Here is a 27,638-nt window from a genome sequence, read left to right on the forward strand (position 1 = left end):
TCTTATCAATTTTGAGTTTACTTTTGTGTATGGTGTAAGAAAGTGATTCAGCTACAAGACCCTTAAGAGAGGAGAAATTGTTAGTAATAATGAGCTAGCAGCCACCCTCTATTTAATATAACATGCTGCTTAGGAGTATGGATTCTTATAGAAAAAATGGACAAAAGATTATAATGAAAGGTCACTGTAAAGCAAACCTAAGACTCTTAAACATATAAATGATGCTCAACTTTACTTATTGAATTAGGGTCAAGCTAGGCTAGGCTGCCATAAGAATGAACACAACTAATACAGCAGCTTAACACAAAATTTTCTTACTTGCCCAGTCTGATAGGGATTGAGCAGCTTTCTTTCATCTTGTAGCTATGCTACTTGGATCATTGGCCTCCACTGGCATACTAACCCTTGATTGTCTTGGAGGAAGCAATATATCATTTGTGTTCATTCTGCTGGCAAGAATGTCATAAAACTCCTACCTAAAATGTACAAAGGATTAGGAAAATACAGTTTTGGCATGTGTCCAGAAAAAAAAAAAAGGCTATGGTGTGCACATGGCTTTGCCTCTGCAAAAATGAAACTAGGTAAGAATACCATTTTTCCTATCAGACTGGCAGAGCAGAATTTCTCTACCAACATAGTTTTTAACTGCCATTCTACTTCTAGGAATTTATCCTACCAACAGATATATGCAAAACAATTTTTTAAAAGCAACCAGATTGTCAATAATCTTAAATGTTCATGAGAAGGGGTCACATCAAATTATGATGTGTCCATATGATGGAATACCATGCAGTTAGGCTGAGATAGCCTCTGAGATATGTAACTAAATGAAAAAAAAATCAACATTTCAACATTTGGGTAAAAGAGGGAAGTATGTGTTATTTGTACATGTATCAAATAAATCTCCTGATGGAAAAAAAAAAAAAACTGATCAGATTGATTGCCTCCAGAAGGGGAACCGAAGGGGGAAGACTTAAACTTTAGTTGTACTTTTTGAATTTTTAGCCATATCAATTTATTAGTCAAAATTTCGACTTAATTTTATTGGGAGTATGAATTCAGCCACTTTGTGACCTTGAGGAAGTTGCTTCATCTTTTGGTCTGTGTGCTTATCAGAGAAAAAGTTACAACCTACACCTGTGGGGTGTGAGAAACCAACTGCTCTATTTCTAAAGAAAATTGTAATTGATTTGGTATGTTTTAATCACATTGACCTAGAAATATTAAAGCAAACAGGAATGGCTTGTTGGATTGTCAGGGAAAGCCTCTTAAGGGACATCTAATATCTGGAGTTTTCTCCTCATAAAGGCATTAGGAGTGCTTGGCTTGTCTGAAAATTAGCAAGGAAGCTGCAGTATTAAATGAGGACAGCAGCAGGACATAGAGTTCAGTTGTGGGAAGTCTAAGGATCATACAAGCTAAGACTTCAGCTTCCAGCACTGGAATGACCACACTTAAATAGCTCCAGTAGGGAGAGAAAACTATAGGGTAGCAAGAATAGAAGCAAGTCCTTTCTGGAGAAGGAACAGTAATGTTTATCCTGAACCCTCCCCCTCTTCTTCCCAAATTAGCGTTCAGTTTGAAAAAAAAAAAAAATTTAAGGGGTTTTTCTAGTTCATGCAAGAACCAAAGAACCAAGAGAAAAAAATTCTCAAGACTAAGTACCATATTTTATTTCCTCTCAAAGTAGCTGTTTCTGCCATTACAATTTTTTCGTTAGGGTATTTGGTTTGCTTATTAGTACTAGATGACAAGAAATAACAGGTCCATTTTAGTTTAATAAACATTTATTCCTTTAGTTGAACAAACTCTACACACAAAATATATGGTTTAGGATCTCTTTTTGAGTGGAAAGGAATTTAGGTCTCAAGGTTTTGAGCCTGTTTTCTGGAAATCATTTAACTAAGCCTAAGACTCCTGAAAAAAAAAATACAAAAACTGCTTCAAGAAAACCAGCAATTAGATTTTTAAATTAAACTATGGATTAAGCCAGCAAACTTAGAACTGGGGCAATTCCTCTGTTTCCTCAAATTCACTCTGGGAAACAGAAACCTCATCTACTGGAAGACAGAATGGAAACAATGTGGTGATATACCTTACATCAAGGTGGGCACAATTGGGCTGGCAAGTTTATGGAATGGCAAGTATTTTGAGGGGTCTGAATAAGGATGAGAAAAGTTAACTGTGGAGAACACACGTAAGGATCAGAATGGAAACTACTGACATATTGACACCGACTAGGAGACTTCTCAATAGCCTAAGGGAATTGGACAAGTGGGTTGACCCAGAGGAATTAGGACTTGGAATGAGTAATGTACTTTTAAAGCCAACCCTATTTTTCCCTCTAAGGTGTCTAGTGGATAAAGACCAGGGATAAAGTATTTAAAATTCTGATCAAAGCTAACTTTATCTTCACACTTAAAAGGCTGATGGTCACCATTTTCCCAATTCTAGCATTAGTTACTAGCTTACAAACCTTAAGGTAAAGTCTTCTCATTTGCCTAATGTTCAATTTCCATCAGTTTTCATATAGACCAGAGTAAATACCATTAACTGATTGCTTAGTATGAAATTCAGTATTCTACATTAAGTTGTGGGATAAAACCAGGAGCCTCCACTTTTTATGTGGACTTCAATGGTACTGTGGAGGAAACCCATGCAATTTTGCTTCCATTGTGCAGGATTATTTTCATTTTTAAGAAAACCTTCTTACAACAGGTTTGTTCAATTTTTAAAAAATGGTGGCATTCTTTGCAAAGCAGTAGTTACATAATTGGAACACTGGATTCAATCTAAAAATGTGTTTCCTATTTAACACTGTTCTGCATATGATCACGATTAGAGATTAGGGTATTTTTCACATTTCTAAGCAAAATCCAGTTTAAAAAGGTTCTTACCAAACCCCTAAAAACGGCCATTTGAGAGTAAACCAGAGCATCTCATCACCCCATGAAGCTGTAGGTTTCATTACATGCACCAACAAATCTACATGGCTAGCTTCTGCATTCCACTTTTACAGAATTTATTTTACACCTATTATACCAAACAGCATTTTAAACACTGACATATAAACTCCCTAATAAGATAAAGCAAAGACAAAAGCGTTTATCTTATTAGAAACAAGATACACCATCACTTATAGTCTTCAAACATTATTGCACTTTTCATAATTTGACAATGCATTCATGGGACAATCCGCAGACAACTAATTTTAACAGACAAATTAAAGAACACTTTTAAGCAGACATGACTGTCCTAAATTGTTTATTAGGTAAGAATTTTACAAACATTACTTATATTAGCGGTAACGGTGGAGCTGGAGAGTATTGCGTCTTCTCCATGCTGCACGGCGAGAACCACCAATAGTGTGGTGGAACTTGTGACCCTTCCCAAGGCCACGACTCTTGCGGCCTGCAGAGGTCAGCCCTCGCATCTCCCTGTGTTTGTGGACTGGTTTGGTGATCCACTGGGTGTCAGGATTTCTTCTGATAGCTTTATGGAATGGATCAATGAGGATAACCTCAAAGAATTTGTATGTGGAATCTTCGCCAACCCAGTAAGAATTCAAGACTCTCAGAGCTCCACAGTGGCGTCCAGCTCGCTCCTAGAACAGGAAAAAAGGCCCAAGGTCAGCCTCCTATTTCCCACAGTAGGAAGTTAGGAAGTAGGAATTCCCTTTAATTTACCACACGAGGCAAGAGACAAGGCTGTTCACTAACTGCTTGAATATTTACTAAAGATTTACCCAGGGGTTAGGACCCCAAATACAGTTAAGACTTACTGAAGTAACACACAATACATTCTATAACTTGAAACCATTGCTACTATCACCCCCTCTGTGACTAAGGCACGAATGCTAATTTCTATTAAAATTGAGTCTTTCCCTAACACAGTTGAGGGATCAACAAACCTTTCATACAGAACCCTAATATTTAGCACATTATTTTAGGCTTTGCAAGCCACAAGTCTCTTTAAGTCATCTTTGCCTTTTCTTTTAAAAACAAAACATTTTTAGCTTACAGAAGGCAACACACCCTTGCTTGTCAACCTCTGGGACAGACAGAGCACAGCTTCATTTAATCCAGAAAGACAACTTACAACTGAATATAGAAAATCAGCCATATGCACAGCTTCTGTGCATCCAGGGGAGATGTGCTCTCAAGACAAAGTTTACTGCCCTTCAAAAGCTTAGATTCCAAGGTCCACACTAATCATAAAACTTTTCATTATACAGAGACAGATTAGTAACAAAGACTAAGACCGACAGCAATGCTTTATACTAAGCTCAGTAAAAATCACAAACACAACAGGGTTCACCTACGTACAAGTTAATCATCAGAAAAGGTGCTCAAAAAAAAAAAAAGTTGCTCAAATCCTTCTCCACTACCTCCAGGTGACTGATACAACTGCTATTGAAAAATCACTTACCTCTGCAACAGACTGAAGGCTTCGGGCAAACTTTAGCTGGTTAACACCATGATGGACAGGCTTGCCATAGGTAGCACCCTTAGGAACTGGGCGTTTGCGGCCACCACGACGCACACGAATCCGATATATGACATAACCTATACAAACAAATCGACAGTGGTCTTATATAAGCCAAATAATAAATATCTGAAGGTAAAACAAATATCCGTTTAAGACTTACTCTAAAAATAAACACATTCCAGTGTTTCTCGAAGTACACACGGAGAATAATTTCTCATTCCCACTCTACAACTTATTTTGCTTTAGTCCGATTCCTACAGACTTGTAACGCAGAACATCTTTGGCACTTTATAGACAACTGTGTTCAGTGTTTATCGGTCAAGAATTTCTGTGCGTTGCTAGCTGAAGACAGTTTCTACCAAAACCTTAAGTGAAAGAAGACATTGGGGCCACAGTACACCTAACTGCCAGCTTCCTCACATTCCCCGAGGAACATCTGATCCACGCAGAGACCACTCACCTTGCTTGGCCTTGTAGCCCAGTCTGCGCGCTTTATCGGGCCGGGTTGGGCGGGGGGCCCTGTGGAGCGCAGAGAGCTGGCGGTACTGCCAGCAGCGCACCCTGAGGAGAAAGCGCATGACATCGGACTGCTTCTTCCTCCATAGCTCCTGGATGTACTTGTACGCACCCATCTCGGCCTACCCTGGAGACAAAAAACACCATGCATTTAAAACGAGACGACCGCGTCCGTCCATCTTAGTTCCCCACCCGCCATAAGGAAACCAGAGACTGAAAATGGCTCTTCACGAACTGCAGGGGACAGCTGCGCCCTAGGAAAGCACGGCTGTCACCTCTGCGACCCCAGCGCAGGGACTCGGTACATTTTTGTTGGACGCACGAATGGCGCTAGATGGGCATGGGGGCGGGGAGGCTGATGAACGCAGCGGGCGGCGTCCCCAAGGCCCTGGCCTGCAAAGAGACCTCGCTGATACCCGTGCTAGGGAAGGTACTGTAGCCGCTGCCCCTGAAGGAGAACTCTCGAGGGAAAAGCCCTTACGCCACTCAATCCACAGGCCTCGCTTTAGGACCCTCTTGGCCCGGCCTTCCGTCCCTCAGCCTCAGGCTTCCTTTCCTTCACGCTCCCGGCCCCGCTCGAATTCGCGCCGCCATCACATCACCGCCCCAGCCCGCCCGGGGGCCGCCTCTCCACGCCCGCGCAGCCCCGCATCCTGACCGAACTCGCGCCGCACAGGTGGCAGGAGGGGCTCCGAGGACACAGGGTCCCCGAGTCTGGATGGCTGAGGCAAAGACAGATGAGCGGCGGATGGAGCAGCGAATCCTACCAACACACAGCCTACCTGATGGCTGCCGCCAGACGGAAAGGAAAGAGCCTTTCTCCCACAATCCTTTTTGGGCTCCTCCCCCACAGCGGCGAGCCTCTTTCCGGTGGAAGGCTGCGGCTCCCACAGCCTCATGGGACATGTAGTTCGGTGCAGCCAGCGGTGGGCGGAGCTCGGCCGGGATTGGGCGCAGCCTCCCCTCTTATCCCGCCCCCTGAGCCTCAGGATTTGGGTTTGAGAGGCTGGGGCGGCCGCGAGGGCGGCAGTGCTCGGGAGGCCGCGGCGGGCGAGCGTCCAAGCCCGTCCTGCAGCCGGGAGGAGGCCGGTTGGGGGCGGGGCTCAGGTGGCCGAAGCCGGGGTGGAATCGCTCTGCCACAGCGCCGCTGTCTTTGGAGCCTGCGGAGCGGGTGTACAGGTCTGTGTCTTGAGGGACCGGGCGCCGCTTCGTGCACCGCAGGCTCCTTACCTGAGGAGCCGCAGCGGCTTCCCCGGGGCGGCGCTCTCCGTCCCCCTTCGCCCAGTGGCCGGGACCCCGACGCGCTCTGACAGACCCTCGTGGCGCTGCCCCGGCCGCCAGACAGGACGTTCGTGCTGCCAGGGCTTCGCGGTGGGGGCGGGCGCCCGCCCTCGGACTTCACCCCCGCAGGCCCCGGTTCCGGGGGATTTTGCCCCAGAGGAGGGTCGGAGGGTGGGGAACCGGGGGGCCAGGGCCGCGAGCGCGGGCGGCTCGGCGCCTTTTCATTTCCGTGCCTTTGCTGCGTACCGGCTTCTAGATTTGCTACGTCAGAACCAGTTTTTTTTTTTTTTTTTTTTTAGAAAGGCAAAATATTTTTGTGCCAAGACTTGGTTGGCAGGTACGAGTATTTCGAGAAGAAATGCCAAGAAAATGCTGGCGTTGTGTGTGGCGTTCTTTATTGAAAAATAGTTTACCGTTTTTTTTTTTTTTTTGCGTCTCCAGGATATTTTCATTTTTGATGCAGTCATGTAGTTCTAGCTTCTAACTTATTACCGGTTTGGGTTATTTTTCCCTTGATGTCTTATTTATTGATTGATTGATTGATTGATTGATTTTATTTAGTTATTCATGAGAGACAAGAGAGAAGCAGAGACACAAACCCCGGTGGGGAGCCCTATGCAGGAGGACTAGATCCAGGAACTGCGGGATCACGCCCTGAGCCAAAGGCAGCCGCTCAACCACTGAGCCACCCAGGTGTTCTCCCCCACCCCCCTTTCTTCATATATCGTAGCTTTACCATTCCAGGAGTCCTCACATGGATCATTGATTCATTCAGCAAATATTTATGAAATGCCTCCTACCTGCCAGGTAGTGTCCCAACCCCTGGGGATGCTGCAATAGTGAACGCAGAAATTCTAGCTTTCTTGGAAATGGGCAATAAACATAAATAAGATATATATTAGGTAAAAAGTACCAAAGACGAACGTTAGGGAAAGGAAGAGACAGCGAGGGTTAAGGTGGGGGAGGGATCAAAATTTTGGATGGAATATTCCAGGGTTAGTCTTCTTGAGAAAGAATATTTGAGAGAAAAACCCCAAGGATGTGAGCCTTGGAGATTTGGGGACTGATTTCAGTCAAGCTGGAGTATGCCTGGATTCGTACAGAACTTACAAGGAGGCAGTGTGATAGGAGTCCACTCTAAGGGAAACTAACAGATGACATCAGGTTTTTAGGGAGGACTTTGGGGTTTCGCACTGCCTGAGATCAAAAACTTTTGAAAGGTTTTAAGCAGAAGGGTGACTTAGTTTCTAAAGGATTATTTGGATTGCAGTTTTGATGCCTAAAGAAGGGGAAAAGTTGAAACAGAGATAGTAGGAGGTTGTATTAGTTTTTTGCTAATCACGGCAGAAAATAACCAAATTTGTTGTCTTACACAGGTCAGAAATCTGTAGGCTAAAATCAGACTGCTGTGTTCCTTTTAGTGAAACTAGAAGAGAATCCATTTGCTTGCTTTTTCCAACTTTTTTTTTTTTTTAAGATTTTATTTATTTGGGGTGCTTGAGTTGCCTAGTTGGTTAAGCATTTGCCTTCAGCTCAGGTCACAGGGTCCTTGGATCCAGTCTGGCACTGGGCTCCCTACTCCACCGTGGGGAGCCTGCTTCCTCTCCTGCCTGCCATTCCCCTTGCTTAAAGAAATAATTATTTATTTGAGGGAAGGCGGGAGAGAGGCACAAGAGCAGGGGGAGGAGCAAAGGAGAGGGACAGGTGGACTCTATGCTGAGGGGCCAGTCCCACCACTCTGAGACCATGATCTGAGCCAAAACCAACAGTCAGTTGCTCAACCAAACTGAGCCACCAAGTCGCCCCTGCTTTTTCCAGCTTTTAGAGGCCACTTTGGCCCCTGACCCCTCCTTCATTTTCAGAGCCAGCAGTATAGCATCTCCACATCTGTTTCTCTTTCTGACACACTTCTTTTCCTCTTATAAAAACACGTGTAATTACATTGGGTTTACCCAGATAATCCAGGATAGTCTCCCCATCTCAAGGGTCCTAATTTAATCACAGCTGCTAAATTCCTGTTACTGTGTGAAATAAAATACTCCCAGGTTTTGAGGATTATCATGTAGACATCTTTGAGAGACCAGGTGAGAGAAGATAGTGCCTGTGACTACTTCATTAGTGGTGGAGATGGTAAGTGGATATGTTTCAAAGGTGGAGGATTTACTGATGGATCAGATGTGGGGGTGTGAGAAAATGGAGTCAAAGATGATTGGCTATAAAAAAATTATTAATTAAAAGAAATTAAAAAGGGGTGCCTGGTGGGCTCAGTCGTAAAGCATGCAACTCCTGATCTCAGGGTCATGAGTTTGAGCCCCATGTTGGACATAGAGATTACTTTAAAAAAAAAAATTAAAAAGTTGGTGAATCACTTGGAAAGGAGTTCTGGCACTGTGAATAATCGCTGCTAATTTCCTAATTAGTTTTTGCAGTTTTGTGTCTTCATTTGCAATTTGCAGTTTCTCAGGAGTTTTGCAAGATTTGGATTGGTATTTCCAATTGATTCTGAGATTTCTGAGGGCAGGTATCATTTCTGGTTTTGCTCCCTAGTTTGTCCCTTATGCCTGGCATTATGGTAAGACGTCAATAAATACTTAGTGAATAAAAGAATGGTAAAAATAAGATAAAATTTATTAAAAAGTAAAAAAATTAAAAATTAGAAAATAATGGTAAGCTGGAATCTGCTCATTATATTATGTGCAATATTGCTTGCAAAACTTTTAAAATGTTTATATAAATTTTTTATTAATGGATAATTAAAAGTGTTATACCCAGTACCTGATGTTTGCATTAATAATAAATACACAGTGTAGAAATTTTCTTCATGTGAGGCTTCATAATATGATCTATGACATCTCTCTATGATGTTAAGTGTTTCAGTATCAATATTGTTTTGGTAGCATTAAAGTGTTTTACTTATAAAAGTAGAATAATTTCCTTAGAAAAACAGAAGTACGACAGCTTTGGGCAGCTGTTTCTGATAACTCTTTAAAGGGATTATTTATTTACCAAGCTCAGTGTTTTCCACAGAAATGGATCAAGTCACCTTTTTATTCTCTAGAAACATTATTGATTAGCCTGGAAAGCAAAGCAATATGCAGTTAAGACTGCTTTGGATTTTTGCCTGTTAAGTATATTCTCAAGTCATTTATATCAGATGAGGATTAATAGATCACAGATTGAATTTTATTGTCCAGCAGTTACTTAGGGTGGGGACTGTACCAAGTAGTTCTAACTAGTATTTTACATTAGATAGTATCTGGGGTCCCTGGGTGGCTCAGTCACTTAAGTATCTAACCCTTCAGCCCAGATCTTGATCTCCAGGTTATGAGTTCAAGCCCCACATTGGGCTGCATGCTAGGTGTGGAGCCTACAAAAAAACATTAGATATGAATTTTTTTTAATTAATACTTTAATTAGCAAGTTGCTAATCTTCAGCTTTAGGTAGTATTATTGTTTCCCACTTGAAGACAGCTAAAAACCTAGAATGTTTCAGTTATGCTTGGATTAATTACATTTATCCTTTTATCTTCCTTTTGTTTTTGATGGTATAAAATATTTAACACGGATTATTCTGTTTCATCTTGCTTCTTTCCTTGTAAAATACCTTCAAATCCTTACCTAGTGTTTGAGTAACCTCTATTCAGTTATTTTTACTATTTGCCTTGATGGAGATTCTCTGGATACTGAAACAACTCTCCCAGTTTATTTATATACACACATACATTCAAAGTAATGTATATATTTTTTAAAGGTTTTACTTATTTATTTATGAGAGAGACACAGAGAGAGGCAGAGACATAGGCAGAGGGAGAAGCAGGCTCCCTCGGGGGAGCCTGATGCCAGACTTGATCCCAGGACCCCAGAATCACGATCTGAGCCAAAGGCAGACACTCAAATACAGGAGCCACCCAGGTATCCCAAAGTAATGTATACTTTTAAGACACTTCATCTGCTAATCCTAATATTAGTGAGTGATCAAAGTGCAATTGTAGAATGCCACTTTTAAAGCAAATATATTGAGACCACTTCCAAGACTGGAATATTTGATTTCTGGATTTCTCAGGATTCTGTTGGTTTCAGCATTTTCCCAGTTTGCTGCAGTCCCCAGAAATCATATTTGCCTCCCTTTTATTGGGGGGGAGTGTCTGTTGTTATTAATAATTGGGGCGTTTTTTTCTTTTAACTACCTGGTTCACTTAACTACAACTTGTACCTGCCCTTTTAAAGCACTTGTGTTTGTTTGAAGATTGATATAATGTGTAATGTATGGTAAAGGGACATTTTTTGATTGAACAGCAAGAGGAGAGAAGGTAAGTATTAGTATTGAGAAATTCCAGGGGATCCCTGGGTGGCTCAGCGGTTTGGCGCCTGCCTTTGGCCCGGGGCGTGATCCTGGAGTCCCGGGATCGAGTCCCGCATCAGGCTCCCGGCATGGAACCTGCTTCTCCCTCTGCCTGTGTCTCTGCCTCTCTCTCTCTATGTCTATCATGAATTAAAAAAAAAAAGAAAGAAAAAGAAAAAGAAATTCCACTGGGACTAATACATTTTTAGAGGAAGGGAAAAAATCAATAGAAAAATTAGAATTTAGATTCCAGTAGCAACCTTTTCTGACAATAGAATTGTTCTGTGCTGCTAACATTTTTCTTTGACAGATTTCTTTTTCATCCTTTTCGTTGGTGGCATGTGGTTAAGTGGCTACTTCCTTTCAATTTTAACTATCATTAAAAAAACTTTGAAAGAAAGATTCAATGATATCATAAAGTTACAGGAGACCACAATATGCAGAAAGAGTAGAATCCTATGATAAATGAGATGACACTAGATTAATCATAAATTCAGATGTAGAAAACCTTTTAAAATAGTCCATAGTGGGATGCCTGGGTGGCTCAATGGTTGAGTGTCTGCATTCAGCTCAGGGCAGGATCCTGGGGTTCTGGGATTGAGTCCTGCATCAGGCTCCCCACAAGGAGCCTGCTTCTCCCTCTGCCTATGTCTCTGCTTCTCTCTGTTTCTCATAAATAAGTAAAATCTTAAAAAAAATAAAATAGTCCAAAGTTGCTGACATAGGAGATATCACACCATAGACGATCAGTATGACACAAAGCTCTCCCCTTACAAATACAGGCTGAGAATTTTTCTATTGCAGTTGTGTTGAAAATATATTTTAAAAAGGAGACGCTCCTGGCTGGATCAGGTGGTAGAGCATGTGTGTGTGTGTGTGTGTGTGTGTGTGTGTGTGTGTGTGTGTGTGTTTGTTCTTGTGTATTTACATAATAGTGGTCTCAGAGTCACAGAATCACTAATATAAGTATGCCCTGAATGACGATCTCATTGAAGTTTGGAACATGACTTTCCAATCTCAGGTCATGAGTTTCAGTCCCACATTAGGCATAGAGATTACTTAAATATATGTGTGTGTGTGTCTCTTAAGAGAAGTAGTTCTCATAGAAATAAGTGATAAATATTATAGGGAAGATTTGGAAGGATCTTAGGTATACCACCACGAAATAATGACTGCATTACATAAATGATGATTATTTCTTTACTGGTAAAACATAGCGTATTGCTCTGGAAATCCACTGTGTTATTACTTTGCTACAATAATGGTAGCAGTAAAATTTTTCCTGTCAGATTAGTGTTTGGGCTGATTTGGGGTCATAAAATATTATAGACTTGGGGTGCGTGGATGGCTTAGTCAGTTAAGTGTCTCTTGGTTTCAGCTTGGGTCTGATCTCAGGGTCATGCTGATCAATCCCTGCATGGGGCCCTGTGTTGGGCAGCGCTCAGCACAGAGTCTGCTTGAGATTCTCTCTCCCTCTCCTTCCCAATGCTCTTTCTCTAAAATAAATAAATCTTAAAAAAAAGAAAAAGAAAACTTAAAAATAGATTCTCTGCCCCTCCCACCTTGGCTTGCACACATGCGTGCTCTATCTCTGTCTCTCTCTGTAAAATAAATAAATATTACAGACTTTGAGGAAATAGAGTTATGGAAAGTTTGTTGCTTAATATTTTTAGTGTTGGTTAAAACATCCAGTACAGATGTAAAAACACATGCATACACAGAAAGGTATGTGGCAGCCCTTTGAATGCTTATCTGAATTTTAAAAAATATATTTTATTTATTTATTTATTTATTTATTTATTCATTTATTTGAGAGGGAGCATGAGCAGGGTTAGGGGCAGAGGGAGAGGAAGAGGGAGAAGCAGACTCCCCACTGAGCGGGGACCCCAATGTAGGGCTCCTTCCCAGGAGGAAAGTATCATCACCTGGCAGACACTTAACTGAGCCACCCAAGTGCCTCTGAACTTTCTTGGTGTAGTATTTTCTGACTTCAAGGAGTTGTAACATCCCTTTTAGTCAGAGTTATTGCATATTCTACACTTCTAAGTAAGAAGAGAATTGAGGGAAATAAGGTGATGGAGATGGCAAAAGACAGTATAGAAATTTAAATTCTCTTATCAGGTTATTCTTTTGTATTCAGTGAGCTTTTTTCCCTTTCTGCTCTGGCTTTTGGTACCTTGACTTCTGGAAAATAAAAGCTTCAGGGAAAATTAGAGAGAATGTTACCCTATTGTGCTCTTCCTTGGATGTGTTAGGATGAGCAATTTTTCTAGCATTAAGAAGTATGACTCCGCTCACTTCCTGATCCCAGCCTCAGGAATCCAGCCCCTCAGCAGGGAGTCTGCTTCTCCCTCTCCCTCTCCTGCCCACCCTCCCCCTTGCTTGTGCTCTCTCTCTATCAAATAAAATCTTAAGAAGAAGAAGGAGAAGGAGAAGGGAAGAAGAAGAAGGAGGAGGAAGAAGAATGACTCAAAAAGAAGTATGACAGAGAGGCCATGTGGAGACTGAAATCCAGTTTTTCACTCTCCTGAGAAAAGCCTCATGGCAATAATATCATTAATGTTCCTCTAAAAAATCATGTACATTCTCTGAATTTTTATCTTCGTGCCTCTTTAAATTTTTGCTTAAGTGTTTGATTTTTTTTTCCAGGTAAATAGCAGGCAGTGTCTTTCAAGGATTGGTTTCACCTAGGATTTGATTCAGATTCCTGTAGACTTAATTAGGGTTGAAATATTCTTTGTATAAAATGTTTCTTTTGTTTTGAAAGAAAAACATGTATTTATATCTACATGTGTTCTTACATTTACCTAGATTACCTGTGCAAAAATGCATAAGAAACTGTTAATACTATTGCTTTAAGGGAGCAAATGGGAGACTAGGAATGGGATTTGGAAGGGTATGTCTTATTGTATATATCCTTTTTTATTTTTGAAATTTTCTCCTGTGTGTGTATGGTTTATAGAAAGAAAGAAGTTGATTCGAACAGTATACAGTTTCACAGATCTTTTGTTCTCTTTACAGTGATCTATCCTGAGAGAAGATGGGAAAGGGCTGCAAAGTTGTGGTCTGTGGGTTGTTATCTGTGGGGAAGACAGCAATTTTGGAGCAGCTCCTTTATGGGAATCATACTATTGGTAAGATTATTTTTCTCTAGTTTCTCTATAGGTTCTGGGAACTGCTCATTGGTCATGCTAATAACCTAAAGATGGGTGATGATGGTACACAAAACTGACGTGTAATCCAAAAGGACTAAGGGGTCGAAGAAGTCAACAACGATTGAAAGGCGAGGGGGCAGTGAGGAATAGGGGAGAGAAAAAAAAAATCTTTGTTCTTGAAATTCAGCAGTATTTGCTGTAAGTTACAACAAACAGGAAAACGTGTGTGTGTGTGTGTGTGTGTGTGTGTGTGTGTGTGTTTGTTCTTGTGTATTTACATAATAGTGGTCTCAGAGTCACAGAATCACTAATACAAGTATGCCCTGAATGACGATCTCATTGAAGTTTGGAACATGACTTTCCAATATTCCTATTTAAGTTTTAAAAGTGAGGGTGCCTGAGTGGCTTAGTCAGTTAAGTGTCTACCTTTGGCTCAGGTCATGATCCTGGGGTCCTGGGATGGAGCCCCACATCTGGCTCCCCGCTCAGTGGGGTGTCTGCTTCTCCCTCTCCCTCTGCCCCTCCTCCAGCTTATGCTCTCTCATACCCATGGTGAGCACACACTCTCTTCTCTCTCTCTCAAATAAATAAAATCTTTTTAAAAAGTTTTAAAAATGGAAGAAACTGTTATTTGCTCTAATAGGACCTAATTTTGTGAATTGGATTATTTCATTCATTTTTTCATTCATTGAGTTAAATAATTAGTAAATACTTGCTGTATGGTACAGACTGTAATGAGGCCTGCAAGGGTACAGAAGTGAAGAAGAACACATCTCTGGCTTTAAGGAGATCATCGTTTAGTAAGACAGACATTACAGGTTAGAATGAAATGAGGTTTGTTAGATAAGTAGAACCATGATCTTCAAAGTATTTATCTTTGGCAAGTAGCTCAGGGGACGTTTCTATCTTACTTTTATTAGCCATCTTGATGAACTCTACTTTTCTTCCACCTTCCCAAAATAATATTTAGCAATTTTGGTTAAATCCATATTTAGTTTTTATTATGATACTGATGCCTGCAGTTCTCAAATTTTTGGTTTCAGAATCCCTCTTGTTACAAATTCTGCACTATTGATTTTTTTTTTTTCTTTTAGAGATGGAGGGAAGGGGCAAAAGGAGATGGGGAGAGAGAATCTTAAGAAGGTTCCAGGGGATCCCTGGGTGGCGCAGCGGTTTGGCGCCTGCCTTTGGCCCAGGGCGCGATCCTGGAGACCCGGGATCGAATCCCACATCGGGCTCCCGGTGCATGGAGCCTGCTTCTCCCTCTGCCTGTGTCTCTGCCTCTCTCTCTCTCTCTGTGACTATCGTAAATAAATAAATAAAAAACCTTTAAAAAAAAAAAAAAAAAAGAAGGTTCCAGATGGGGCTCCATCTCACAACCCTGGGATCATGACTTGAGCCAAAATCAAGAATTGAATGCTTAACTGACTGAGCCACCCAGGTGCCCCTGCATTATTGATTCCTAATTTTTTTACTTCTCAATTCTAATTTATGCCTATGCAAAAATAAATTATGTCTAGGGGAGAAAATCCTTTACCCTCTTATAACCTCAAACAGGTTTTGTTTATTTAGGCTTTATCATTCAATATTTTTACTTTGTTAGAAATTAAAAGTAAGAAATTTTTAAAAACTCATTTATTACTTCAAATAATAAACTTATCACATGGTCAGATAAAATTTTTATGAAAATTATATTTTCAAAAGATTTAGTGAGAATGAGCATTGATTGACATTTTTTTGAAAAATCTAATATGCAGCTTACTTAGAAGGTAGCTGGATTATCATATCTACTTGCTTTTGTATTTAATCAATTATGGTATATTTTTTTAGTTGAAATATATGAAGAAAACCTGGTCTCAGTCAGATAAATTGTTGGAAGAAATAGGAGTATGTTAATAGCCTTTCCAGGTAATTGTGAATATTCTTTGCTATTTCACTAAAACCCAACAAGTGATGGTTACTTAAAGCTTATTGGAAACCACGTCAGTGAACTTTTCCTACTTCATTACAGTAAAATCTCATTGATCTATCTTGAACTATAAGTGGAATTTTTATTCAACAGTTGTTTTTAAACATCATAAATTGGTCATTTGAAAAATACTGGCTCTTGGAAATAAGCAGATCTTCCAAATCACATTTACTAATATCATCACCAGTCATCAGTATTGGGAAAATGTCAAGTTCATGGTAATGGATACAATTCTCATTTTCACTTGAAAGCTCAAATTTTATCATTGACAACAAATACTACTGATTATATTCCTTGAAAATGATAGGCTCCCTTTATTCGTTTTGAGAAAACATCTATCAAATATCCCAAATAAGTTTCCTGTCATTCCTTAAAAAAAAAAAAAAAAACTAGTTTGCAACTCAAACACAAGAGCTTTTCCTCCAACTATCACAATTCATTCTGTAGAATATTTGCATACTTCCCATTAATCATGTAGAATGTTTTTTAAAATGTAAGTATATATACTCAAAGATTGAGATTTAATGAAATCAATAATTTTTATTGTTTCATCAAGGACATTCTTAACTCAAAATGACATTTTTCCCCCAAACTTGCAGTATGAGATGGTGAAGAATACAACTACTAATAAATACAGTTGATGCTCTGCCTTGATTTGTACTAAAGCACTAGCAGTTTTTACCCACCATTGCTTTTGTATCATCAGTGCAAATGTCAGCCCAAGTGGAAAAGACAGATATTTTTGATTATTATGAAAATAGTTTTGCCAACATGGATTCTTTGAAAGCAGAAATCGAGGGATCTTTAGACCACACTTTAAGAACTGTTGGTGCATGTAAATATTCTCAGCTGAGCAATGTACTGTACATATGATTATTTCTTTTGTTTTTTTTCTGGAGGTTAATATTTGCTTTGTCATTTCTTTAGTTTTATTTATACCTTTTGCTAATTCTTCCCCATATACACTTGGTTATCAGTTTTTTACAAAGTCAGCTACATCAGATAATCTTTTTTTTTCCTCCCCTTGGAGATACCCTTCTAGGAGTTAGTGATCCTCTTATCTAGGCTATTACACAGCTATTACCATGGAACTTTTCTTTACCTTTCTTCTTGCGTTTGAATTCCTGTTTGTTTGTTTGTTTTTAAATTATTTATTTGAGTTGGGGAGGGGCTGAGGGAGAGAGAGAATCCCAAGCAGATTCTGCAATGAGCAAGAAATCTGACATAGGGCTAGACTCTGCAGCAATCCTGAGATCATGACACGCGCCCAAACCAAGAGCCAGATGCTAATCAACTAAACCACCCAGGCACCCCTGAGGCGTCCCATTTCTTAGGTCTCGTCATCTTCTTTGGGTTTACGCCCTCTTGGTGGAACATATCTTCCACCATTCCATTACTAAAAAAATAATAAAACGTTTCTTTGTGTAATCTCCACACAGGTCAAAAAGTAGAATATTGAAGGCACTCCAGTAGTTGCTCATATTTCTCTCTCAATCACAACTCACCACTTACCTTGACTTTTGGTTAATCATTCCCCTCTTTTTTTTTTTTTTAAAGATTTTATTTATTTATTCATGAGAGACACACACAGAGAGAGAGGCAGAGACACAGGCAGAGGGAGAAGCAGGCTCCATGCAGGGAGCCCAGTGTGGGACTCAATCCCAGGTCTCCAGGATCAGGCCCTGGGATGAAGGCGGCATTAGACCACGGAGCCACCCAGGCTGCCCCCTTCTTTTCTTTATATAGTTTTTCCATCTATGTATGTATCACTGAATGATACAGTTTATTTTTTGCCTGTTATTGATCTTATGTCAGTGGAATCATATTGTATAAATTCTTCAGTTTCTGGCTTCTTTTGCTTAACATCATATTTGTAAGATACATTTGTATTATAGATAGCTGTGTTTTAGTTTTTCATAAAGGCTTAGGATATATTCTATTGTATACCTCAATTTATCTCTTTTTTGATAAACATTTTGATTAATTCCAGTTTGGGCTATTAGAAATAATGCTATTATGAACTGTCTTTTACTAATTTAGCCCAGCTATTATGTGGACAATTTATTTATTTTTAACATTTTATTTGAGAAAGAGATGGAGAGAGAGTGCAGGTACAGGGATGCAAGGCGGGTTGGGGAGGGGCAGAGAGGCAGGGGAAAGGGACAAGCAGACTCTGTGCTGAGTGTATGTGGAGCCGACCTATGGGGCTTGATCTCACTACACTGATATCATGACCTGAGCCAAAATCAAGTGTCAGCTGCTTAATGGACTGAGCCATATGTGGACAATTTCTGGGTTATATATGTAGGAATGAAATTGCTGGTTCATAGAGGATGTGTTTTTTCCATTTTACCAGATTCTCTTCCAGTGTTGCTTTTGAGAAGCTAGGAGCCATTATGATTCTTGATGCTTTGGATGTGGAAGCTTTTGCAGGCTCTTTTCTTTGTCCCCAGTGTTCTGAAATTTCACAGTGGTGTATCAAATTAGTTTTCATCCATGGTAGTGGGTACTCAGTGGGCTCTTTCAATATGGAAATGTGTGTTCTTCAGTTCTGAATTATTTTCTTGAGGCTTTCCCTTCTCTATGTTCTTATTCTCTCTTTCTGGATGCTAGACCTTCTGGATGAGTCCTCTAATTTTTAAATTTCTCTTGTTATTTTATCTCTTATATTTTGTTTCACTGAGTTTTCTTCATCTTTATATTCCAGCCTTTCTACTGAGTTTTCATTTCTTAGTAACTTGTTATTTCATGGATACCCTATTTTATCCCCCTTTTAGTAAATATTGGGTAGTGTTTTTGTTTTCTTTGCATAGTCTTTTCCCTCTAAAGTGCTCTTTTCTGATTTTTGGTCTCTCATTTCCTCAAGTATCTGGTAATCCTTGGTTATCTGTTCTTAATTAAGAATGGAGAACGAAAAAGTTAATTGAAAGCTCTAAGCGTGAGAATAGGGTTTATGACTTGGAGCTTCACTGTAAAGTGATCTGGTGGGGCATTTGTTGGAGGAACCCTAGATATTAGTATATTTAGGAATTTTCCTTTTTCACTGCCAGATTCTTCTGCCTAAAGGTTAAAGACCCGGCTGCCAATATTTTGAGAGTAGAAGGAGTGTGTCACTTAACTGCCCCCTGTTTTCACTATGGAACTCAAACCCAAGCATACTCTGTTTCACCCTCTCCAGAGATTGCACCGTTAGTCTTCTGTTGGTGTGGGGGAGGTATAGTTGCTCAGCAGCATAGAGTGGGAGAGATCTAGAGAGTAGTGGGAAGAATCATGGCTTTAGTTGATCTATAAAGTTATAAAATATCAAAAAGTCAGCATTTAAGGGCAGGGGATGTAGTGAAGGAAAATCAGACTGGCTTTTGGTGGATAAAATATCCACCATGACAACAGTCTTTTTTTTGTAATAAAGCCCAATAAGTTTGTCTTAATAGAATAACCTTTAATTTCCTTAAGGTAGCTTAATTTACCACAGGATGATACATATACTCAAACTTAAGAATAATTTTCCCTTAGTAAACATTGAATATATTCCTTAATAAAGAATTATGGTGGTAAAGGAAATTTTTTAGTTTTTCATGTTCCAGTGTGTTTATCGTTACTTGATTTTCCTTTCAACCTAATGCTTTATGGAGATTTTATTTAATACTTACAGATATTTCAGGTAGGGTACCTTTAACAAATTGTTTTACAGATTTTAGGTTGTTTAGGAAAACTATAATAAGAGTTCTCAAAAACTTATACACGCATACTTCATTTTATTGTGCTTTATTGATACCGTGTTTTTTACAGATTTAAGGTTTGTGGTGACCCTGTGTTGAGCAAGTCTATTGGTGCCATTTTTTCCAATAGTGTTTGCTCATTTTGTGTCTGTGTGTCACATTTTGGTAATTTTTGCAGTAGTTCACACTTTTTCATTATTATTTTTGTTATGTTGATGTATGATCAGTCGCCTTTGATACTATTGTAATTGTTTTGGGACATCGTGAACCATGCACATATAAGACGGTGAGCTTAACTGATAAATGTTGTGTCAGTTCTGACTGCTTTACCAACAGACTGTTCCCCCATCTCTCATTCTCCCCTCAGACTTCTCTGTTCTCTGAGACACAGCAATATTGAAATTAGGCCACTTAATAACCCTCTGGTAGCCTTTAAGTGTTCAAGTGAATGGAAGAGTTGCACATCTCTCATTTTTAAATCAAAAGCTAGAAATGATTAAGCTTAGTGAGGAAGCCATGTTGGAAGGCAAGATAGGCTGAAAGCTAGATCTCTTGCAGCAGTTAACCAAATTGTGAATGCAAAGAAAAAAATTAAAAGTGCTGCTTCAGTGAACACACAAATGAAAACAAATCAGCCTTATTGCTGATATGGAGAAGGTTTTAGTGGCCTGAACAGGTGATCAAAGCAGCCACACAACATTCCCTTAAGCCAAAGCCTAATCCAGAGGAAGGCCCTAACTCTTTTCAATTCTGTGAAGGCTGGGAAAGGTGAGGAAGTTGAAGAAAAGTTTGAAGCCAGCAGATGTGGGTTCAGGAAGTTTAAGAATCTATTTCCATAACATTAAAGTGGAAAGGGAAGTATCAAGTGTGGTTGTAGAAGCTGCAGCAAATATCCAGAGGATCTAGCTAAGATACCTAATGAAGGTGGTGACATTAAACAGCTTTTCAGTGTAATTGAAGCGGTCTTATGTTGGAAGAAGATGCCATCTTGAACTTTTTATAGCTAGAGAAAAGAAGTCAGTGCCTGGCTTCAAAGTTTCAAAGGACAAATTGACTCTCTTGTTAGGAGCTAATGCAGCTGGGGCTTTTAAGTTGAAGCCAGTGCTCACTGACCATGCTGAAAATCCTTGGGCCCTTAAGAATTATGTTAAATTTACTCTGCCTGTACTCTGTAAATGGGAAAACAAAGCCTGGATGATAGCATGGTTTACTGAGTATTTTAAGTCCACTGTTGAAATCTCAGAAAAGAAAGATTCCTTTCAAAACATTATTATTCATTGACAGTGCAGCTGGTTACCCAAGAGCTCTGATAAAAATGTACAACAAAATTAATGTTTTTGTTTTTGTTTTAAAGATTTTATTTATTCATGAGAGACACACAGAGGCAGACACACAGACAGAGGGACTCGATCCCAGAACCAGAATCATGCCCTGAGCCAAAGACACCCAACCGCCGGGCCACCCAGGCGTCCCAAGATTAATGTTTTTATGCCTGCTAATACAACATCCATTCTGCAGCCCATGGATCAAGGAGTCATTTTGACTTCCAAGTAATACTGTTTAAGAAATACATTTTGTAAGGCCAAAGCTGCCATAGATAATGATTCTTCTGATGTATCTGGGCAGAGTAAGTTGAAACCTTATGGAAAGAATTCACCATTCTTGATGGCATTAAGAACATTCACGATTCATGGGAATAGGTCAAAATGTCAGTATTAACAAGATTTTGGAAGAAGTTGATTCCAACCCTCATGGATGCCTTTGAGTAGTTCAAGATCAGTGGGGAAAGTAATAGCGGATGTGGTAGAAATAGCAAGAGAACTAGAATTAGAAGTGGAGTGAGCCTGAAGATGTGGCTGAATTGCTACAATCTCATGATAAAATTTTTTTTAAGACTTATTCATTCATTTGAGAGAGAAAGAGAGAGAGAGAGAGAGAGAGAGAGAGAGAGAGAACACGACAGAAGGAGAAGCAGATTCCCTGTTGAGCAGGAAGCTTACTTGGGGCCAGATCCCAGGACCTGAGATTATGACGTGAGCTGAAGACAGATGCTTAACCAACTAAGCCACCCAGGTGCCTCTCATGATGTAACTTTAACAGATGAGAATTTGCTTCTTGTGAATGAGCAAAGAAAGCAGCTTGTTTCTTTTTCTTTTTTTTAAAGATTTTATTTATTCATGAGAGACACAGAATGCGAGGCAGAGACACAGGCAGAGGGAGAAGCAGGCTCCCTGCCAGAAGCCTGATGCAGGACTTGATCCCAGGAGCCTGGGATCAGGACCAGAGCCAAAGACAGACATTCAGTCCTTGAACCACACAGGTGCCTCAAGAAAGTAGTTTGTTTGTTTGTTTGTGTGTTTGTTTTAAAGATTTTATTTATTTATTCATGAGAGACTGGGGGGGGGCAGAGACACAGGCAGAGGGAGAAGCAGGCTCCCAGTGGAGAGCCCGATGTGGACCGTGATCTCCAGGATTACGACCTGAGCCAAAGGCAGACACACCCAACCACAAGCCACCCAGGCACCCCAAGAAAGTAGTTTCTTGAGATAGAATCTACTTCTGTAATAATGTTGTGAAGACTTGAAATAACAACAAAGGATTTAGAGTATCACATAAAGTGAACTAATAAAAGCAGCAAGGAGGTGCCTGGCTGGCTCAGTTAGAAGAGTGTGACTCTTGATCTCATGGTTGTGGGTTTGTGCCCCATGTTGGGTGTAGATTACTAAAAAAAAAAAAAAAAAAAATAGACTTTTAAAAAGCAGCAAGGTTTGAGGGGATTGACTCCAACTTCTCTCTTCTCTCTCTCTCTCTCTCTCTCTCTCTCTCTCTCTTTTTTTTTTTTTTTTTAAGTGAGCTCTATACCCAGTGTAAGGGCTTGAACTCATGAACCTGAGATCAAGAATTGCATGCCTTACCAACTGAGCCAGCCAGGTGCCCCAGATTGACTCCAATTTTTGAAAGAAGTTCTGCTGTGGGTAAAATGCTGTTGTACAGTATCATGTGCTACAGAGAAATTATTTGTGAAAGGAAGAGTCGTTTGATGTGGTATACTTCATTGTTCTGTCTTAAGAAACTGCCCCAGCTACCCCAGCCTTCAGTAGCCACCACCCCGACCAGGCAGCAGGCATCAACAGCGAAGCAGTCCCCTCCACCAGCAAGAAGATTACAACTCCCTGAAAACTCAAGTGATGGTTAGCACTTTTTATCAGTAAAGTATTTTTTAATTCAGGTATGTACATTTTTTAGACCTGATGCTATTGCACACTTAATAGACCAGTATGAAAGGGAGGTACATGCAAAGTGATGTCCAAATGCTGAAGGAGCCAAAAGACTGGGGGAACAAAAAGCCAAGAAGTCAAGCTTGACAAAAAATGGTTTATTAAAAAGGGACTTGCAGACAGAAGTGTGTCTTGGGTAGCTACAAGTAGATGTCTGCAACCCCACCTCCCATAAGACCTGCTTTTACAGGGATGCCTGGGTGGCTCAGTGGTTGAGCATCTGCCTTTGGCTCAGGTCATGATCCTGGGGTCCTCAGATGAAGTCCTGCATGGGGCTCCCCATGGGGAGCCTGCTTCTCCCTCTGTCTATGTCTCTGTATCTCTCTGTGTCTCTCATAAATAAATAAAATCTTAAAAAAAAACAAAAAACCTGCTTCTACAGCCATAGAGGCTGAGGAGTACAGGCTGGGAGACCACCTGGAAGGAATGTTTGAGAATCATAGCTGTATCTCCAGAGTAGATCAAGGACATTATGACCCAAGGGTCTACTTAAGGGTATGATTAAACAGAAGGAGGGATGCCTGGGTGGCTCAGCGGTTGAGCGTCTGCCTTTGGCTCGGGGCATGATCCTGTGGTCCCAGGATTGAGTCCTGCATCGGGCTCCCTGTGTGGAGCCTGCTTCTCCCTCTGCCTGTGTGTGTCTCTGCCTTTCTTTCTGTGTCTCTCATGAATAAATACATAAAATCTTTAAAAAAAAATAAGTTAAAAAGAAGGAATGTGGGGGCAGGGGTGGGAAACTCTGCTTAAGAAGGCTTCTGGTCACAGAGCAGTCATCATGGTGGATTTGTCCAAGATGGTGTTAGTTTGGTTCACACACTTCACCCCTCAAATCTGGCTCTTACAATCTCCCATGCCCCCACCTCTTCTGCAGTAGTCCCTGAGCCATCAGAGAGCGGGTCTCGGCAATAGGGTCCTTTGCCATACTGTGTTCAAGTTGAAGGCATAAACCACAGCAGCAATACAGATAGCAGCAGAGACCTATCAAAAGGGGAGCAAACCACATATCCAGCATGAATCCCGTTGTAAACCATCCCACATATATCCATGTCCATTGTAGGAAAGGGTTTCCTTTACCATAACAAGAGAAGCAGCAGGCTTAAAGGATAAAAGAATAAATTGCTTAGTAGGCACTTCTCTGGGGGAGATCCTCTCCCTCTATTGATGACGGTAGTGCCTTTGACCTTTGTCAGGAGAACAGAGCTGGCCTGAGGTACAAGAGCAGTTGCAACATACCAGACATGTTACCCTGGGGCCAAATGTCTGTACATGTAAATTAAAGGTGGTGCAAACAACCATGTTAGGTAAGCAACTATAATGCCTTTCAACATGGATGCTTGTCTGGAATGTGTATGTGTTGGCCCCAACTCCAGCAAGAACAATGGGGACCACCTTAGCCCTCTGGGACATTTTTCACTCTGGCAAGAAATAGCCTATTATTCTGGGGGAAGTTACTACTTTAATCCTGTTTAATCCCTTCTCCCAAGAGGATGGGCTGAGGAGCTTGGAACCACAGTTGTCCTGGCCTGCTATTAACTCGGTAACCAGGGTCTCAGCCTCGTTTTCTGGATGGCAATAGTCCTAAGCATGCTGTTTTTTTTTTTTTTCCCTCAAGATTTTATCTATTCATGAGAGACGCAGAGGGAGAAGCAGGCTTCCTGCAGAGAGCCCGACGTGGGACTCGATCCTGGGTCTCCAGGATCATGCCCTGGGCTGAAGGTGGTGCTAAACTGCTGAGCCAGCCAGTCTGCCCGGCATACTGGTTTTGGTACCTAACCACGCATTTGGGGTGGTGCCACAGATGGTTGGTCTCAGTGGAACTTAACAAGTGTATGGCTTCTGGCAAGAGTTGTCTATCTGTGCAACTATGATGCCTGTAAGAGAGCTCTGAGTTGAGCTTTAAGAATGCCATTCGTCTTTCCAATTAGGCTGGTGGCCTGGATTAAAGGGTAAATGAAACCACCCATGTATGTCCTCGCACCACATCCAATGAAATGTGTTTCCCTATCACAATCTATCCTTGGAGGATATCTGAAGATGACACTAAGTTTTTCTAGGGCGTGGATGGTGGCATTTAATTGGCTCTCACAGAGAAGGGCTTGGTTGAGCCCTGGCTATATCCATTCAAGTTATAGTGTTCTTTTTACCTTGACTCATGGGTAGAGGGCCAGTATAATCAATTGGGCAGTCTAAAACCAGATGGATTGCATGATGTATGTGTCTTGTGTGTGGAACTACAAGACCATTTTCCTAGGTCTCAAATGGGAGCAGATCAGGCAATTGCTGATGCTGCTAAGATGTCAGTATAGTACAGGGGCATGCCAGTTCTCTTCGTTATATTTCAACCAACCTTAGCATTGCAATGCCCACTGTGCTTATAAAAGCATGCAGCCAATTCTGAACTTTGCATGGAGGTAAGGGCCCTGATTTTTGCTAAGGTGTCTGCCTCAGTATTCCCAGTGGGTGAGACACGCCTATGCCTGAGACATGGAAAACAGTATGGGAGGCAGCAGGGTCCTATATTTCATATATTCTTCCATAATTTTCCCCATAGTGGTTTCTGTAAAACTTCCCAATCATCCCAAGCCCATTGGGCCCTTATGGACAGCCTAACTATCCGTGTAGAGTGTAAGAGGTCAGGGTTCATACATACATACCATCTAGGCAAATCTCAATTCAGCCCATTGGCTGCTTTTATTATCTGCAGCCTCAAACCAGAAGGAATAGTAAAGAAAGCATTGTGGAGGGTGCCTGGGTGGCTCAGTCATTTCAGCACTGACTCTTGGTTACAGCTCAGATCATGATCTCAGGATTGTGGGGATCGAGTCCTACATCAGGCTCCATGCTCAGCCGGGAGTCTGCCTGAGATTCTCTCTCCTCCTCCCTTTGCTGCTCCCCCGACTCATGTGTACTTGCTTGCTCTCTCTTTCTTTCAAATAAATAAGTAAAATCTTAAAAAAAAAAAAAGTATCAGCTAAATCCAAAACCACATAGTAAGAGCCAACACCATGTACCATCTGTTCAGTAATTTGGGTAATATTAGGGACAGCCTTATTTCGTTCTCTACAACCCATGGTCATTCTCCAGGTGCCATCCGGTTTCTTCACATGCCATACAGCACTATTAGTGGGATTTTGTGTTGGTTTGATTATTTGTACTCTTGTAATTCCCATATAGTGGCAGATATTTCCTTGACTCCTCCTAACCACCAGTATTGCTTTACAATTATAACCTGAGGAAGGGGTAACATAGGATCCCAATTTCCATTTCCCCTTAAAGAGAGTTCTAATTACTTTAAATCAAAAGTAAATTCTCCTACAGAACTTTGTAGTATTTTTTCCCCCAGAAGAATATCTATGATTAATATATTCTCCAGTTTTGGAGAAATGAAAACCTTACAAGGTGCTTTTATTCTCAGGCATGCTGTTGTGCATTTCACCCTTAAGCTTTTCCCTTGGTAACTATTGGTGGCTGCCTGGGTGCCTGAATGCCATTCTGGATTGCCATGAATTAGGGTGCATTCTGCTCTGGTATCCACTAAGGCCATGTTTTTTTGCTTATTTTTATGGTGTCCAGTAAATTGTGAACTGTATGTGGGGCCTCTAGGTGCCCCCTATGGCTCTCACATGGAAGCAACGTTGGTCCCAACCCTGGTCTTTCAGGCGAGGGAGTACCTGGCCCTGGTAAGAAGTCACTTGTGGCTGAGGTTTTTTTCTTCCAGGGGAGGTATGGAGGACAGTGGCCTAAATTGCTGAGCAGAAGTAAACTTCTATAAACCCACTAGAATAGCATTTAGTTGGCTGGCTGTCTTTTCTCTGTTTATGCACACTGCCAGCAGGTCATGCTATATTTGCTTTTGGGTTACCCTAATGTCACCTTTGTTTTAGATTAACCTTCCTATTTGTAATAGTTTTAATTACATATATGATTTAAAATTCTTAAACCTCAGAAACATTAATTTCTAGTAAAAACTAAGCAGTGGGGAACAGTTACACCAGCATTCTTCATTTTGCAAAACTTTAAAGTTCCAAAGCACCAAGAAGATTTGGGAAGCTAGTTAAAAAGTTTACCTAATTTTTTTAATTTATTCTGTCTGTGTGTTCCTAACAATTATGTTTAGATGACCTCTGAAAATTTCATGAAACCTCAGACAAAGTCAACCAGCATTCTAAGTTATTTTTGCTGACAAATTGGAATAGATAGACATGAACTTAATGGGTAAATTTGATGCTTGGAATTGTATTTGATGTTGATAACTCTGAAAACATGCTTGTTTTAATTAAACCAACAAACTCAGAACTTTAAGAAAGATTATCTTAGATCACATGAACTTAAAAGACATTTGGGTTAATTTTTATTATATATGAGAATATAAATTGTATAAGCACTTTTTTTATGCCAATTAAGTAGAGCCTTTTTTTAAAAACAAATTTTAGCAGTACCGTCCAGAAGTAGAAAATATTATATAACTATATAATTATTACTAGAAATATATATAACTATATAATAATTACTAGAAAATATTATACAACTATAACACATACTTACAGACACACATAAACAGAGACTTTATAGCTTCTATTTTAATATTACTGCCATGAAATAGGTACAAAACTCACTCATAAATGTTGGATCTAAATTTGTTTTTTTGGTGGGTGGAATAAGGTAAACTGTCTAGGTGACTTAAGCTTTTTCCACTTATATTTGGGGAATACATTTAAGATTTATATGTCCTTTTAACAGAAAACCAATTCTAATTTTTCACCAGCTTATGATTAATATTAAACCCATTTTAATATAAATTCATTTTAATCTTAGCCAGCTTGACCACACATAAAATTCCTCTCCAAATATTCCTTTTCCACAAACCTTATACAACTTCTGATTTTGTCT

General features: G+C 40.4%; 2 protein-coding genes across 5 annotated transcripts in view; one reads left to right on the forward strand and one right to left on the reverse strand.

The window, feature by feature from the left end:
• Positions 1 to 1,648: 1,648 nt before the first annotated feature.
• On the reverse strand, positions 1,649 to 5,860 carry RPL15 (ribosomal protein L15). Of its 2 annotated transcripts, none has more exons than XM_055321744.1 (4): positions 5,787 to 5,860; positions 4,949 to 5,131; positions 4,429 to 4,565; positions 1,649 to 3,604 (listed from the first exon to the last, which is right to left on the reverse strand). In XM_055321744.1, the coding sequence occupies exons 2-4, from the start codon at positions 5,118 to 5,120 to the stop codon at positions 3,299 to 3,301; spliced, it is 615 nt and encodes a 204-aa protein (XP_055177719.1). In that variant the 5' UTR covers positions 5,121 to 5,131; positions 5,787 to 5,860; the 3' UTR covers positions 1,649 to 3,298. The 2 variants fall into 2 exon arrangements, with proteins under 2 accessions (XP_055177719.1, XP_055177718.1); XM_055321743.1 differs by having other exon boundaries at positions 5,663 to 5,800.
• A 171-nt stretch (positions 5,861 to 6,031) lies between these two features.
• NKIRAS1 (NFKB inhibitor interacting Ras like 1) overlaps positions 6,032 to 27,638 on the forward strand; it is a 31,232-nt gene continuing 9,625 nt past the window's right edge. The window contains exons 1-2 of one of the 3 annotated variants that reach the window (XM_055321198.1): positions 6,032 to 6,183; positions 13,649 to 13,761. In XM_055321198.1, the coding sequence (XP_055177173.1) occupies positions 13,668 to 13,761 (94 nt within the window). In that variant the 5' untranslated portion in view covers positions 6,032 to 6,183; positions 13,649 to 13,667. Of the gene's footprint in view, positions 6,184 to 6,883; positions 7,093 to 13,648; positions 13,762 to 22,320; positions 22,700 to 27,638 lie in introns of those variants that run through there. The other 2 variants (XM_055321199.1, XM_055321200.1) reach the window with 2 other exon arrangements.

Source organism: Nyctereutes procyonoides, unplaced genomic scaffold, assembly GCF_905146905.1.
Source record: "Nyctereutes procyonoides isolate TBG_1078 unplaced genomic scaffold, NYPRO_anot_genome, whole genome shotgun sequence".
In the NCBI taxonomy this organism is placed as follows: Eukaryota; Metazoa; Chordata; class Mammalia; order Carnivora; family Canidae; genus Nyctereutes; species Nyctereutes procyonoides.

What these genes read in the sequence shown, in the direction of transcription:
- RPL15 (XM_055321744.1), bottom strand. Translation starts at nt 5,120, where the DNA reads ATGGGTGCGTACAAGTACATCCAGGAGCTATGGAGGAAGAAGCAGTCC. An exon ending in GGGCTACAAGGCCAAGCAAG is followed by an intron (nt 4,566 to 4,948) that starts GTGAGTGGTCTC and finishes TTGTTTGTATAG; the next exon opens with GTTATGTCATATATCGGATT. An exon ending in GCCTTCAGTCTGTTGCAGAG is followed by an intron (nt 3,605 to 4,428) that starts GTAAGTGATTTT and finishes TTCCTGTTCTAG; the next exon opens with GAGCGAGCTGGACGCCACTG.